General features: G+C 33.8%; 1 protein-coding gene across 7 annotated transcripts in view; it reads left to right on the forward strand.

The window, feature by feature from the left end:
• Positions 1-17295, forward strand: part of LOC124364298 (glycerophosphocholine phosphodiesterase GPCPD1-like) — a 60667-nt gene that overhangs the window by 20066 nt on the left and 23306 nt on the right. For 6 of the 7 annotated variants that reach the window (XM_046819663.1, XM_046819661.1, XM_046819664.1 and 3 more), the window contains exons 6-10: positions 1007-1117; positions 4269-4319; positions 6649-6814; positions 10404-10545; positions 15786-16014. In XM_046819663.1, the coding sequence (XP_046675619.1) occupies positions 1007-1117; positions 4269-4319; positions 6649-6814; positions 10404-10545; positions 15786-16014 (699 nt within the window). The remainder of the gene's footprint in view (positions 1-1006; positions 1118-4268; positions 4320-6648; positions 6815-10403; positions 10546-15785; positions 16015-17295) is intronic. The other variant, XM_046819659.1, reaches the window with a different exon arrangement.

Consider the following 17295-nt stretch of genomic DNA (forward strand, 5'->3'; position numbering starts at 1 on the left):
TGCCACAACGCTTTAGTAAGATTTGTTTATTTTAACTTAGTTTGTAATTATGTATTAGGTTAGTTCTTTACCTGAAGAAGAGATCAGATTGCAGATCTCGAAACGTAGTGTTACTGTTTTCTTGTTTCACTGAACGATGGCAAATAGAAATGTTGTTTTATGAATGTTTTTATTTTTAAATTAAAGTAGTGAATAATAATGTTTTGCAGGAAGTGTGTAACATAACACATGCTTTTAGTAGATAAAACAGGTGAGCATCGTTAGGATAGTAACAACAGTATTGAATTTAGTTTGAGTTGGTGATCTATACTCAGTTCGCATCTACTGCCAAGTCAATACAGCAAGAAACTCAACTCAAAAGCCATAAGAAACACACCTGGCTTTAAAGATCAGAAAAAACTTTTCAGTATAAATCTAATTAGATTCCCAATCTCCCAGAGTCAAAATAAAATATTTTCTCAAGAACATAGTTCTACCAACTTCTTATTGAATTCTTAAACCTTTGAAAGATAGCCAATCAATTTTTGAATAAAAAATTAATTTAGCAATGTGACAATGAAGCAGTATGACCAGGATTTCGACTTTGTTCCTTTTGAGTTTCACTGCAACCCTCATTCTCAGATCATCAATATTCCACCACAAAAGAGATTTCAATTTGAAACTCAATTTTTTCTGTAATGGCTTATCAGTTTACAGCTACCACTCAGCTGTAAAGCAAGATACCAAATTTGGCATCCTCTAAAATTTTCTAAAATTTGTTTAAAGTATTCCAATACACATAACATATTCTTTCTAACACATAAAAACCCTCCTTAAAAATAAACAGCTACTCACATGAAAGAAGTGATTTTGTAGATGATGATTAGTGCAAATTTAAAATTGATATACTGATGTTCTTCTTGTATTATACACATACACAAAATATGTTGCAGAGTTGCTCACTAAAAGTTTTAAAAATATATATACATTGTGGGTAATGTTTACCTTAATTGTTTGTATTCTTCAGGTGATGAACGAAGCTGAAAGAGAGTTCCGTCCCCAGGATCAGTTCGGTAGAGCCATCGGGGATAATGATTTTATTATCTTCCAAGTCCTCATGCATAACCCGGAGATACATGTAAGACAAAGTTGTATTTATTCATTCAAGTTTAACAGTTTGATGTTTAGTTGTACGTAGTTTTGTTTATTAGCTGTAAATGAATGTACCAGAGAAAGTAGTTTCATTTTCTCATCTCATAAGCAATTAGTTATTGGTGTTTAGTGTTAAAATATATTACTGTAAGTAAAAAATAAAAATCAGGTTATAAAAGAATTATGAAAATTATTTATGTGTGCGTAAAAACGCATTTCAGTACAGAGATCATGCAGGAAGAGCAGACTTACTTTATTCAAATAAAAAATTATGCCAATAATTTTGTTATAAATTGTCAAATAGCAACTTTAGATCAGTAACTTTTAAGCCTAAGATTACAAAATCAATGAAATCAATACATTCACTGCCACATGTTGAAACCAGTTAATTAGTTTAATTTTTATCTATTATTTGATTTTTGAGATAAGTTTTTGTGATGTTTACAAATAATTTTGTATTTATATTTATGGACGCAGGGAAAGTGTAAGAACATAGCAGTGGTCATTTTAACTTCATTAATAAAATAAAGGACCAATTATTCATTCATTCATCAATTTAAACATCACAAAATCAGTATTTGTAATTTGGTGTTTAGGAAAACCTTATTTAGTAAAAGTAGTTACAGTTGTACAAACAAATTACTAGTTATGAATTAGAAAATCAATCTTTTAAATGTGTCTGATTGACGAATGACTTCATAATTGTCTTCAAATTGGGGCCAAAAACCAGTACTCAGAATGTTGAATGAGGCTTATCTCAAAAGTATTCCCTGACTGTAAAATAAATGTTTTATAAGATCTTTGGGTAATTCTAAGCAATATATGGGTCAACCTCGATTTTTCTCATATTACAATATAATGTTCCAATAGTCAATTAGAAAAGGAAATGACTAGAATTTCTTGCCGGAAAGCAGTTATAGGGAGCAGGCAACCGCCAGACGGTCATATATTGCTTAGATTTACCTATTAGTGATCAGGGGCACTGACGTGATCTGGGCTTCAAATTTGGAACTATTCGAGTTAATTTTTTTTTCTAAAAGAGCAAGCAGCGCGAAGCGCTGCGCAGCGGGCAAGCATCGAGCGTGATCCTTTTTTTTATTAAAAATTTCTGATAAATTGTTATTACATATTACAATATAATGTAGGTAATGTATGTAAAACAATTTTAAACACATAATTACATGCTGGAAAGCAAAGTAAACCAATATAATCCGCCCAATACAAAATCTCCGTAAAAATCTGTGTCATTCCTTTGGCCTGAATCAATTCAGTATAGACGAAGATCACGCACGATGCTTGGCCGCTGCGCAGCGCTTCGCGCTGCTTGCTCTTTTAGAAAAAAAATTAACTCGAGTAGTTCCAAATTTGAAGCCCAGATCACGTCAGTGCCCCTGATCACTAATAGGTAATCTAAGCTCGCGGTTGCCTGCTCCCTATAACTGCTTTCCAGCAAGAAATTCTAGTCATTTCCTTTTCTAATTGACTATTGGAACATTATATTGTAATATGAGTTGCCTGCTCCCTATAACTGCTTTCCGGCAAGAAATTCTAGTCATTTCCTTTTCTAATTGACTATTAGAACATTATATTGTAATATGAGAAAAATCGAGGTTGACCCATAGAATTGCTTAGAATTACCGATCTTTGTTTTGAGATTTTATTTGTAGAAATAATAAAGTAAGTGCGTCAGACCTTGTATGGTAAATTGCTCCGTCATCCAGTTTATATTCACATCTAGATCCATATCATTGTGTTGAACTTCACTGTCAGCAGATTCACTTAGCCAAGTCTGAGCATGAAGGTTGTACCATGTCTGTAAAACTAAGAACTAGTCACAGTACAAGTTGTTAAATAATGCATAGTAGAATTTCATTTTAAAAAACTGCATAAAATTCATTGTAATTGCACTCATGGGCGAATAAGGGCGACATTTGCATGGTATAAAACCGTGAAAACCGATATTAAAGTTGTGCTTGTTGCATCTCGTATCCGGAGAACTGAAATTTGGTTTAGCTTAATTAAATAAGAGTGCTGGAAAATCTGTGTTGATATATGTGTTACTGAATTATTGGAAGACTGGTTCTAACGTGTTTGTCAACAAGTGTAGGTGGTTGACTATCTCTCTGTATGGATGGGCATACTCACAGACAGTGTAAATCAATCTGACTTTATTGCCACAAAAATTATGTTCATACATAGCAAAAGCAAGAAAAACAATGACACTGTCAATATAGTACACAAAAACAATAAATAAGTTACAAAATATCTAAATATTTGTATTTTAAAAACAAAAATAAGACTCATAGATAGCACACAGTTAGTCATTTTTAAAATTAATCAATTGATCAGGAAAGTTTACAAGTTATTAAATAAATAATGTCTTATGAATTCTTTAAATATTTTCAGTTTTTGTAATTTGTAATACAATTTTTTTCTTTACGTATTTTCTAAACTTATGAGACAATGTTGAGAATACAAGAAGTTATCTTTATATCTTGTGTTATAACAATGTTGATGTTTGTTGCTAAATAAATATAAGCATTTAAAAATATAAAGTAGGAAATGTCATAAATATTAATTCTGAAGGTTGACATTAAAATAATTTATTTATAAATAACATTGTACTTATAATCTGTTTTATAATTGTTTAAATGTTATTACAATAAATGGATTTCCACCAAAATTTACTGTAAGACGGAGTATAACAATCCATATTTTTAAAACAACAAATTAGTTTTTATGGATTTTTCACAAAGAGGTTTCTAATTTAATTCTTAATTGATATTTAAATGTTAACAATTTCAAATGCCAGTAGTAAAGTAGTAATTTTTTAGTGTTTATGGATCAAATGTCAGGAAGCGGGCAGTAAGATTTTGGGCATTGCCTAGTAAAGTGGAATAACCAGTGCTTTTCTGCAGTGGGAACGACTTAGAGTACCATAAATGGTCAGCATTACTGGAAATCCGGTACAGTTGCAATAAATCTTGGATGTATTTAAAACTATACTATTTCAATTTTTTATTCAGTTGATTTCTTTATTTTTTTACCAGTTTTATATACTATTTTCTGTAATATTGGGAAGTGCTCTGTTTTATACCAGATAAAGTGAATCGATTCGTAAAGCTCTCTTTTTGTAGACACCTGGTGTTACTTCAGATATCACACACGCTGCAGGATATGGCTATTTAGTAAGTTGGCAAGCCTAGATTAGAAGAATTAGATAAGTCTGGTTTCAGTTTAACTTGTCTCGTCCTCTGCATGTCTGCCCATAGCCAGCTAAAACAATTTTATTAACACTACACTTCACTTAGTATCAATTCATAACAGTCACCTAGAGAAGGTTTCATTTTATTGCAACGCTCATAATCAAGAATCATTTAATTTGTTGAATTTAACTAAATCATTCATTCATGGGAAAGATATTTCATTTCCTAAGTGCTTATTTTCAAATGGTGTGGCTAATAGCTGTATTATTTCAGTTTAATAGTTTTGGTCTGATCAATTATTTGGATTGTTCACTGATTAATACTGTAAAACTGGTTTTCACTTAATTGATTTCAGCATTTTCAATTGTGACATCTGCAACTGTCTTTATTTTTATTCACTGCATGGACTGGATATATTTCCGACATTGGTTTAAATCATTAGTTTTAATTGACATCTGTGTGGTTAAGATGTGTTAAAACTTTTTTTAGCCGACATGTCTGAAAATTTCAAACGTTTTCTTTAAATTCTGCAATCTAACATCAACTTGTAATTTCATTCCATCGGGTTCTTACTAATCAATCAAGGTTTTAAATTATGATGTATTATAAAAATACAAAATATCTTTGTATGTGACTTTTTTTATGAGTTGCCATTGGTGAGTTTGTTGGAATCTGTTTCGTGAGAGAAGTAGCTCACTAAAGCGAAGATCTGGCTCGTTTTAGGACTGAAAATGTGTTCTTCGGTAAAGTTATGATCATCATTAAATTTTTCATAATTGTGAAATTCAGTTCCTGATATTAATATTTTTTGTGTGGAATTGAAACAAAACTATCAAATTGTTGAATTATGAAACATAGTTACACTGTTCAAATGAATGGACCTGGTTAGGGTCTTGAGAAGGCAGATTCATAAATGGTGTATTGTTAAAATTATGTGTACTTTTAAGTAATTGTAACCTCTGTCAAAAGTACTAAACAGTTAACAAAAACACAGCAACACACGAACAACTATTCACTGTAGTAGAATATGAGACATAGAGGGACTAAATTTGGGTGACCTAAAAAGAAAATGACAACTTTTGCATAACCTCTCTCTAATACTGGGAAAACATGTAGTTTGTTAATACTCATTTCCTAGAAAACTACACAGCACATACTTTACCACATTGTTCATGTTAGAAAATTTGCTTTTCCGTTTTGTGCTGCATAGATAAAATTGCTTTTCCGGTGCGATTGTGCCTTGTCTAGATGTTGGTATTGGGTTACCTGTTCAGTACCATATTGTTTTTGTTTAGACATCAAATTAATATAAAAAGGGATTTTGCTGGTAGATGCCAACTTCATGTACATGAGAAAATGTTAATTTTTTTATTTGTTCGACGTGCTCAATAAAAAATCAGTTTTATTGTCTTTAGAAGTTTGGTCTTTTTATTAAACTTGATGATCCCTCAATTAATTATACTAAAACTTTTAAAATGATAAATTCTCTTTCAAGTATGTGATATCCTCTTGTTATCAAATAGCACCTTGTAGATGATGCAGAAATATCTTAGTCCAACAATTTTGAAATTTGAGTTGGGTTTCATACAACTATGCAGTTCTATTGTTAATTCATTTTGTTGTAAAACGTTTAATCTCCAGTGGTTACACTTGTGTCCATACATCGCTAAATGTATTATACTTAGTACTTAGTCTCTTCATTCAGCAACCATGTTATACTGTAAAACAGTTGTGGCATCAAAATAGAACAGCTCCAGCAATTATAGCTCTTTTGCATAAACACATTTCCTGTATAGTATGTTAGTTTCTTTGTAGCTTACAAAGAACTTTTCATACAGTTAACGTTGTTCTGAAATGTCCACACGTTGTTTCAGTGTGTTGTATGCAGTTTTTATTTTGGATTTTAAAGAAGTGAGGTGTGGAGTGAAATTAAAATTTGTTTTGTTACGCAGAAAGTTAAAAAATTTGAAACTAGCTTGGTATTTTTTAAGATATATTGAATGTTATGGATAAAATTATGTACAATAGTGTATATTTTCATTTTAATACTACTATTTTAAGAAAGTATTAAAAATAATCCTGCAGATCGTACAAAATTAGTTGAACAGTAAGCAGTTGTATAGTGGACCACTGGAGGATTAATACGTCTCTCACTCACAATCTTATTACACTTGTAGTCCTACAAAAACTTTCAGGTGTTTAAAGTGTCTCTTACATCATCAGCAAAGCGGTTTTTGCACCAGAAGAGTGCCTTAACATTTTGTAACACCGTTTATTTTGGAAGTTTAAATGTTGGTCTGTTGCGTTGTAGGCGTACCTTTTAGATTTCTACGTGTACGGGAGCCACGCGACTGACGGAGAGCCGCCGGTCCACATCGGGTTCAGTTACATCCTGCCGAGTGTGCTGAAGAGCAGTGAGGGACAGACTGTCTCCCCCATCACCGGCGTCAAACACAGGCCTATCGGACAAGTCACAGGCAAGTATAGTGTTGTTAGTTACAGAGATGTGCACTAACATCCATGTCATTAATCTAACTTACCGTTACTACACTGAATAAAAAATTGTTGATGTGTCAACAATAAGAATTTTATTGATAGACTGATCATGGACAGTTTTATTACGTGTTTGACAGGCAAAATTTAGTTAAGAATATTTGGAATGTTTTGTTTTAGATTCTCTCTCTCAAATCTAATTTAAATTCTCTGATAGAACTTTATTTCTAATCCTCCCACAAATGTATCATTATGGAGATATTCTGATGTTTTCATTTACATGGTCCTCGAGCACAAACAGAATTGTTATGAAAGCATAAGTATGCCTGCACAAGAGCACAAGACAAATATAGATTTGTCTGTGTCTCAGTATCAGTTTTTTGTTATGAAACCGAAACTCTAATGCGTGCTAATGTAATGTATGTTCTTTCCCACATATGAAAATAATAATTATGCATTGCCCAAATTACTTAGCTTACGCTTTTACAGTTTTAACAAAATTGAGCAGTTGTTTTTACCAAACAACAAAAGTGGGCTATCAGTAAAAACTAAAAGCTGTGTTAATTACAAAAAAACACAGCTTTGTAGAAATTACAAAGGCTTTAATGAAAATTTGATGTATTTCTATGTTAAAGAAAAGTGTAGAATGTTCTATGTCAGTTTAAACACAGTGATATGCTTGATCTCAAATTATGCTTATTTGGTATGCTTGTTTCTTTTATAGACAAGATTCTTGCACTGCATGCAAAACATGTTAAACGTCTTTTAATTTTAAATAAGTTTTAAATATTTGTAGATACAAATTTATTTCAAATGACCAATTATAAATGAGGTGTGTATTAAAAAATCTAACTTTGGAAACAGGCCATTATCAACATATTTTAACAATAATTTTCAAAATAGTTCCCTTGAGATTCCAAACTAATTCCAGAGCTCCTACCACTTTTGGAAGCAAGTTTTGAAGGCTTTTTTTTTAGAATGGACTTTAGTTGAACCTATCTCAAAAAATTGAGACTTTAAATGAGGGAATGACCAGAAATCACGTGATGCCATGTAAGGGGAGTGGGGAGTTTGATATAATGTGGAGACGCTTTCTTTTGCCAAGAAGTTTTAATGAGGGTGGAAAAGTCGTGCTGGAGGATTTTCCTAATAAAGCTTCCAAGATTTGGTTGTGAAAAAGCATAGATACAACATATTACTAATAGGATAACTTGTTACAAACTTCTAAAATTTGAATTGCAATGCTCAATAAATTAATTGATTGATTTGTTATAAGTAAGCACAATTATTTTAGGACAAAGTTTCTGATTTAGAAACAGTTTAAATGTGAGTAAATTACGATTTTAAATTCGTTTGGTTCAAAATTGAGGTAAACTGATAAATAACCGACCTGTTAAAATCATGTAAGTTCACCAAAATTCAGTTTGTTCAATAAAACTAATCAATATCTTATTTAATATTTATGTTTTTTTCAACATTAGGTTTCTACCCTAAAGAATTATCGAACAAAAGAAATTAAGCGGCAGTTATTTAGTCATAATTTGTAAGTATCTACAAAGCATAAATGAGGGAATAAAAATATTCAGAAGTTGCCAAAATTTAAAAGTAATGACAATAGACAATAGACAATGCTGGACAATGGTTGTCCAGCTGGACAATGCTGGATACTGGGCAAGAATGAACTGTGAAGTTGAAGGCAGGGTATTCTTTTTCCATTCATTACCACATGTGAATACACAATTTTGTAGTATGATAACAGCTAATTGAAAGGAAGATATGTGGTACTTTACATGTACATTATTGGTGTCTAGGTTAGTTTATTGTGTTCATAAATGACTAATGTTAATGAGGAAGTAGAGAATTCAGTTTGGAGCATGACATGTAGGGTGAGTCACCTAAAGTGTCCTAAAATATAAGATAACAGTTAGAGCTTTAAAATGAAGCCAAATGCAACACTCTTAAATCACATAAATAGGGAATCTGTTTAAAATATCTTCATCAAATTTTAGCAATAGTGTCTCAAAACTGGAGGTTCCTGGTTTGAATCTCAAAGTATTCAAATGAAAACCTGCGGCATTTACTGTTTGAACATTGTGGTTTTTACATAAAAACAGGTATTTTTTTACAAATTTAAAACTAAAATAGTGAAACCAACATAATCTTAATCCACAATAATCCCCTTTAAAATGATACATTTAACATAAGTAAAAAAAAATGCAATGAAAGAGTCAGGTTGTACCTAATTTTAAATGACTGAAAAATAAATTTAAACTATGTGTCTGTCTCTAACCGTTTTTGAGTGGGAACTAAAAAACAGATTTTAATGTTTAAAATTAAAACATATCCAGTATTCTTGCCGTTGAATATAATTACAACATTTTGAAATGTTACTCTGTACCACAAGGTGTATTGGCTCAACAATTTTGTAAAAGCAAAAAAGTACAAGTTTCTCAATCAATATTTCACAGTTTCAACATAGTAGACCATTGCAAACATTGATTTAAGCTCCATTCACCTTTCGCCTAGTGCAGTGCCTGAAATCTGACATTGGTGCAGATTGACTACTGGAATATGGAGTAAATGTCGTCTGAAGAGATCAGTAAAAAGCCAATTAAGACATTCAAAAGGATCTCCTTGCCTCGTTTCAACTTCAGAGACACCTAGGCTACAAAGAAGCTCAGTCTGGACGTTCAGCAGCCATCCCAATTGAGTGCACTGTGATGTTTCTAGAAACAATCTCAAATTTTATGGTCTCTTCATACAGCGGCCTGTACTATAGATGAGCTGCTTTGAAAGCGACCTGTTAAGTAAAAAGTGTGGGGGGAGGAGAGAGAGATGTGGAAAGGGAGAAGAACTACGGACTCACTTCCCCCTCCACATTCCTTACCAACCACTCCTCAGTCGCCACTTTACCACTCATAGGGTATGTGTTATGTAACAGCTGTTTTACAAACCCAGTAATAATAACAACAGCTGTTAACAATAATCATTTGTTAAAATACTTCTTAATTATACTAACATATTAAACAAATACAATGACCAATCCTAACATAAATAATAATATTTGTTATAACAGAACAACGAGAATGACAAAACATAGCGTGATGCTCCAAAACACCAACACAGGGAAACAAAGCACTCGGTTCCCGCTTGTGTCTTGTAAATGAAATAGATTGAGCAGTGAAAGAGGGGGTGGTGGTAGGCGTGGTTAAGCTCCTGCTCCTCCCTCCCCCTTTGCGCAGGTCACTTTCAAAGCAGCTCATCTATAGTGTCAGATTTCAGATGCTGCACTATTTAATCGGTCACCCCTTAGAAGAAGAAGCGAAAGGTGAAATGGTGCTTAACTCACTATTTGCATTGGATCAACCCTTCCCACCTTAGCTATATTATGTTTAGGATGGTTGGACAAACATGACACCTTGTAAGTTGATATATTTACATAAATTAAACAATAAAATATATTTATTGGATTATTCATTTTATTCTCAAACGACTAAAACAATGAATGTAACCTGTCAACAGTAATAGCGTGGGTGTTGTATAATGGGTGTAGTGTAATGTACTTGCTTGCAGTGGAGTATCTAGTTGTGAAGCCGATAGCCCAGGTCAAGTGCGACATGCAGACATCGCGACAGCGGGAGTGGAAGGAGACCTGGCACGGCCTAGATGTCGGCCACCGAGGAGCTGGGTGCTCGTTCAAGTGTGAAATTAAACAGTGGGTTCTCATTAAGTTCTAGTTATGCTTACGTTAAACTATCTTCTCATCCTCTGTTCGCTCTTTCTGCCCTGAGATAAAGTTTTCGTTAATTTAATTTTTAATTGGAAAACTCTATTTTATTTACAAGTGTTACCTACCATGCAATAACACTGTCAAGCCCTTTATTTACAAGTGTTACCTACCATGCGATAACACTGTCAAGATGTCAAGCCCTTTATTTACAAGTGTTACCTACCACACAAACACAGTGTTATGTATCTTGATAACACTGTCAAGATGTCAAGCCCTTTTGAAGTTTCATTTGTGTAATTACTAAGTAATTATGACTATCATTTTAATTTCACAAAGTTTTCGTTACAATATCTATCTGTCTATGATATAAGCCCCATTCTCACGACGTGTGGCTTGTTGATTCAAAGACGACCTTGATCTCTTGACGGGTGGATAGTTTTTTCTGTTTTTGCGAGCTGACTGTTCTTATTGTTTTCAGTACAAACTGCCTAGCTAGGGTTGAAATGATGTGTAAAGACGAATTAATTACTTATGCTGCAGCGTTTTCATTAGTAGTGCAGACATACTGTAGTATTTGAAAAAGAAACTTGTGTGGCTGAAAAGGTGTCTGAAGGTTTTTGATTGGTGGATTCTAAATTAGGTGTTCCTTATTGCACAAATCATAAACCTCCATTATCACTTCATTAGTCCATTCCATTTTCAAATGAGTACTACATTAAAAAAACAACACCGTAGAACACCACACTTAACAACAAAACTAACTACAAACAACAAACGTACTTTGACAGACCATGTGAATAGACAGTGTTCTTTGTTTTCAGATTCATTGAGAACGGTATTAACATTTTAGTTACATGTACACGTTAAGATATAAACTTATTTATCAGAAGCTCCTTGAGCAAAGTCTTGTACGAAGTTGAAGGAACGATCAATGAGCCATCTGTGTAGTGCGAAAGAGAAATTCGTCACTTCCGTGTTTCTCAGTTCCGGTGGAAGGAGGTTGTGGAGCTTCCTTCCCATGTTCCTTCATTTGAAACTAAGCCAGATGGTGAAATGGAAGCTCATATAATGTTGTGTTTCTCAGATAGTATCTGTGATGTTCACCGTGTTTAGACAGGTCTTCTGTTATGTATAGTGATCGTAACGGTTTTCCTTAAACAGTTACACAAGCCGAGCCAGGCTTTTTCATGATCCACGACCCTTTCATATTTAATGACTACCAACAATAGGCAGGAACGTCTGTGACTCATACTCACCGTACCAAGCTAGCTCCTAAAATCATGCACGTACTGTTCTTACGACTTGTTACTCAGCGAGTGGCAGATCTTAGGCGGTCTTAGACTTTGCAAGCCATACGTTGTGAGAAATACATTTAAGGATATGACTACTCCTAATAATATTTTGTCCTGATTCAAATTTTTGTACTAGTATCAAGAGTTTTGGCTAATCAGAAATTCTTGATTTATTTATTTTAAAATTGTAAAGTTTAAAAGGTAAAGTATGTCTTATCTTACCAGGTAAATTTAGGACTAAGAAACCCTCTCTAACATTGACTTCAAGACCTACGGCTTAAGATTTCTGATTATGAATTAGATTCATGGGCCTTGAAGTATCTACTGTAGTCATATTTTACCTTCACTCACCAATTAGGTCTTAGTCTAGTGCATGTGTAAACTAAGAATTGTATGATGATAATCTTTGTCAAGATAAACATAAACACTGCAGCAACTCGGAATTTTGCAATTCTGTACCAGTTTTACCAAGGAAAACAATAATTATTTCAGGTCAGCAAAATTGTACTCTGTACTCTTCACTCTCATACTCATCTCATACAGTGCAAAATTTTCTGATTTGTAAATTTCATACCCATGAAAAAGAGTAATACTGATTTTCATTTTATCGGGTTTTAAAGAAAACAAATTCTCTTTATTTTAGCCGTAAATTAATATATTTTCACCACCAACACAAAGTTACGTACTTGCCATTCTTAAAATAATTTTTCCAGGCCTCTACCATACAATTTAATTACTCTTCATGAATAGAAATGCATTTGTAAACGTATTCATAAATACAAACTGTGCTCATGAAAAACGTTTACAATGAAACAGTATCGTTTTTACTCTCCTGAACAGTTGTGTTTAACACTTACGCCACTTTGTGTTAGGGACAAGGATATATCTAATCATTACTTTACTTTTATATTAATCCTTTGAAGAAGTTAAAAGATTATAAATATTACTTTATTCCTTATGAATAGTATGAGGAGAGCAGTACTTAAAATTTTGTTGTGTTTGAAAACAAACTTTGGGATACACTCATCAAAATATTTATGTTAATGTGTATAAAGTTCAGATTTGCAACTTAAACAGTTGATTTTGATTAAATTTGGAATGTACATACACTCTTATTGGTTTAAAATTTTAATTCATGCTAGACTAATAATAGTCGCAGGGCCTTTCTTAGTGGTGGTGGCACCCAGAGCAAGAGTAGCTTCTTATTTCTCCCATCCACTAACAATATGTAAAAATTAAATATAATGATAGCGTTATTTTAACATTTAGCCACATTATAACACTATAACATTGATTAATAAGCGTACTTTTATTGTAATTCCATATTATAATACTAGTAAGTGTAGACTGTGGTTGTGTTATCACGCTTTATTATGCTTCAGCATTATACCACAGAGCTCCCTCCCTCATCGTAAACCACAGTGTCCGGAGCAGCTCGCCTCTGTCACACCCTTCATCTTTCAACGGCCCTGATTAGATGGTTATCAACTAGTCAGAATCCCCTATAAACATTTTATTACAAATAGATAAAAGATCATTTTAGCAACTTCTCCTTGAAATCAGAATGTGGAACGATAAATATCTTGATTATGATGAAATATGGGAATTTAGTACAGAGTATTTTGTAGCCTGGGTTAGTCTGGGTAGTTTGGGTCTAGATTCTGATGCTGAAACAATCCAAAGAGTTCGTTTTGAGCTTCTTTGTCGCCGACTTTTTTGGATCTCTCCAGGCGGACGTTGACTCAGATTCCAGGAGTCAAGTCTCTGACAGCATCAGTTTTCAGGTGCTGCCCTAAGAGGAAGGTGAACTGGAGCTGAACTCAACATTAAAAATAAATCTTTTTTTTAATATTATATATATATAAAGGCACTATGCTTCTTTTTAATATTGGTATGTTGCAAACATTAGGGTAAATATTATTCTAATGACCTGAACAAACACTATTGACAAAATTAATATATTATTCCATAGTGTCAGTCAGTAAGTTATTCTAGGTATGAATAACAGTTCAAGCATAACTTGACATAATGGCACTAAAGTTTTATGTTCAAATGTTGCCATATCAGATTACATTGCTTGTCATATCAAAGGTCATACGAGGGGGTACCCAAAAAAAACCGGAATTATTTTATAAAAATGATATATTATCAAATTTTTTACAATACGACCTTATCTCCTTCAAAATAATCTCCATTACAACTAATACACTTGTCGCAACGGTATTTCCATTGATCAAAACATTTTTTGTAGTCATCTTTAGAAATGGCTGCAAGCTCGAGCTTCGTTTTTTTCTTAACCTCTTCAACGCTGTGAAATCGTTGACGTTTCAAGCCTCTTTTCATGTGTGGAAATAAAAAAAAAACGCATGGAGCGAGGTCAGGCGAGTAAGGTGCGTAGGGCAGCGGAACCATGCCGTTTTTGGCTAAAAAATGCCTAACTGAGATGGCTGTGTGTGCCGGTGCGTTGTCGTGGTGGAAGAACCAGTCTCCAGTCTGCCACAAATCGGGTCTTTTCTGGCAAACACTGTTGCGCAATCTTCTTAAAATCTCCAAATAAAATGTTTGGTTGACAGTCTGACCTGGAGGAACAAACTCAGAATGAACAATGACTTTAGCATCAAAAAAGCAAATCAACATGGTTTTTGATGTTAGATTTGACTTGCCGACATTTTTTTGGACGAGGTGAAGATGGCGACTTCCATTGGCTTGACTGTTGCTTCGTTTCTGGGTCATAACCATAGCACCATGACTCATCACCAGTAATTACCTTTTCCAGAAAATCGGGATCATTTTCGAGATGTTCTTTCAGAAGGCGGCAAGTTTCAACTCGATGTGCCTCTTGATGGTCAGTCAGAAGTCGAGGAACAAATTTGGCAGCAACCCTTTTCAGTCCTAAATCTCCTGTTAAAATTTGCTGAACCGAGCTCCATGTTAACCCACTACTCTCTGATAGTTCCTCAATTGTCTGTCGACGGTCGGTGAGCACAAGTTCACGAATTTTCTCAACATTTTCGTCCGTTCGAGAGGTTGATGGACGTCCAGAACGAGGTTTTTCTTCAATCGACATGTCGCCATTTTTAAATCGAGCGAACCACTCGTAGACCTGTTTTTTCCCCATAGCATCATCTTTGTAAGCTGTATTCAACATTAAAATAGTTTCTGCAGCATTTTTACCAAGTAAAAAACAAAATTTCACAGCTGCACGTTGTTCACTTAAACTTGCCATGACAAAAAACGAAACAAGAACAAAACAGGGTTAGCGAAAACAGTCACTACGAACGAACAGAATGCACTAGGACAACGGAACTGGGGTCACTGAGCTCACAATGGGTTGCGCGACACACGCCTAGCGGCATGAATGTGTACTACACGCTGCCGGTTGCCAGCAATACAATTCCGGTTACTTTTGGGTACCCCCTCGTATATTCACTTTTTTACTCTGTCAGGCACATTTTTTTTATTTAACAAAATGATATTTAATTTTATGTCTACAGATCCTTTGAAACAATACTTACAAATATTAGAAAAAAATTGTATTCAAGCAGCATGGTAATATTGTAGTAATATAAAACGAGATGTGTTTAAAAGACCCAATTTTAGCTTTAAACTTTGTTTTTGTATAAGAGTATGATTTACTATTGCAAAATAAATTGTATACTAACAGAAATTATGTATAGAAAATGTACCATTGAATCAGGTAAATTTTCATGCTTTTTCATAAATTATTAAGCAGTATTGCATATGCAGTTTAGTATGATTAATATATTACGCCGGTAGCCTCCTGCTTCCAGGTTGTGGACTGCAATGGTTACGCCACTTTTGTAAAAAAAAAAACAAATTACAATGAGAAAATTATGTGATTACTACAGAGGTCATGGCTGTTTTCACATGTTTTTCTAACCAATACTAAACTGTTGGATTCCTCTGTTGTAGGTGCGCAGACGTGAGAGAGAATACGATTGCTTCACTGAAAACGGCCGCATCTCACGGAGCCGACTTTGTGGAGTTTGACGTCCAGCTGTCTAAAGACCTTGTGCCGGTCCTTTACCACGACTTTCACGTTTACATCTCCATGAAAAAGAAACTGAATGGGTTGGGAGACTCTGACATGCTGCAGATCCCAGTAAAAGATCTAACTCTCGAGCAACTCCATTTGCTTAAGGTGCAAAATATTTTGTTGTTACTTTTCTTCATAGATATTGTTTAAAAACTTTATTGTTATATGTTCTGTTTAATGGTTTCAGTGCTTGAGGGTAATTTGTTTTAGTAAGAACTAATTGTGATTCTAATCAGCGCAAGGTATCATGGTGGTGTCAGTTTTATGTCTCTGCAGTATTGGTTGTGAATTTATACTGCTTTATTTGTCACCATGTCGATCAGTAATCCTGCGGGTTTATTCAGTTTTGTGATTCAAGCAATAAACGAAAAAATGTTTGTTATGCGAACAATGTTTGATGGTTTACAGAATAAAAGAGTAGACTTTGTGCAAATGATGAATGAGGCAGACAATATACGTTGGTGCACATAATATAATACAATGTAGGAGTACGCCACACCACGTGTTGCGTAACAAGCTTCGCTGAGGTTGCATACAAAATTTCAAGCCTCTGGCTACTTGTGTTATTGTATCATGTTAAAATTGCCATATGGTTAAACTCAGTTTCTTTACAAATTGATTTATGTTGCAATTTTTTGTTCCCATCATGGTTACCTGTATGATCGATGTAAAAATGTTTGCTAACGCTGAGACAAATCCCACAGAATGACATGCACCATCATCTAACTCGATGTTGTTTATATAGAAGTGAAGTTTCGTGCAAAAATTCAAGTCTATAGGTAGGAATTTTCTTTAAATATAATGCTGACAGATGGCCAGGAAAATAGACCAGACAAAATTTTCCAGTCCCTCGATTGATATGTTATGCTAATACTCATCCAACTAATTTTCAAATCTGCCTATTGGCAATTAAATAATTCATATACCTTAATCATTCCTGCTATCACTGCTGTCACATTCAATATAAATTTTATTCTCGTTTGAGTGGTTTTATAAAGGTATTTAAAACTTTGAATGTTACCACAACTAACAATATTTTTATTTTCAGGATTTTAAAGTCCTCCCCCCAAAATTGTCACAATTGTGTGACAATTGTAGAGGGGTAAGCGCATGATCACAGTAACTATCTAATGCTTCTCATATGCTTAGACCTTCACTGCTCCCATGATCCTTTCACAATTTCTATGAATTAAATTGTGACAGATTTTCCAAAACTCAGATCACCGCTTCAAACTGTGTATGCTGCACAAGTATATCAACCAACTGATCGAATAATGCCTGACATTGTGCTTCAGTGTGTAGGAATTGTGCTTCAAATATTGTTAACCCATTGCAGGCGGCGATAAACTTCAGTGCTTGGCATCTGGATAGAAAGAATCATTAGCA

Source organism: Homalodisca vitripennis, chromosome 6 (genome assembly GCF_021130785.1).
Source record: "Homalodisca vitripennis isolate AUS2020 chromosome 6, UT_GWSS_2.1, whole genome shotgun sequence".
Taxonomy (NCBI): domain Eukaryota; kingdom Metazoa; phylum Arthropoda; class Insecta; order Hemiptera; family Cicadellidae; genus Homalodisca; species Homalodisca vitripennis.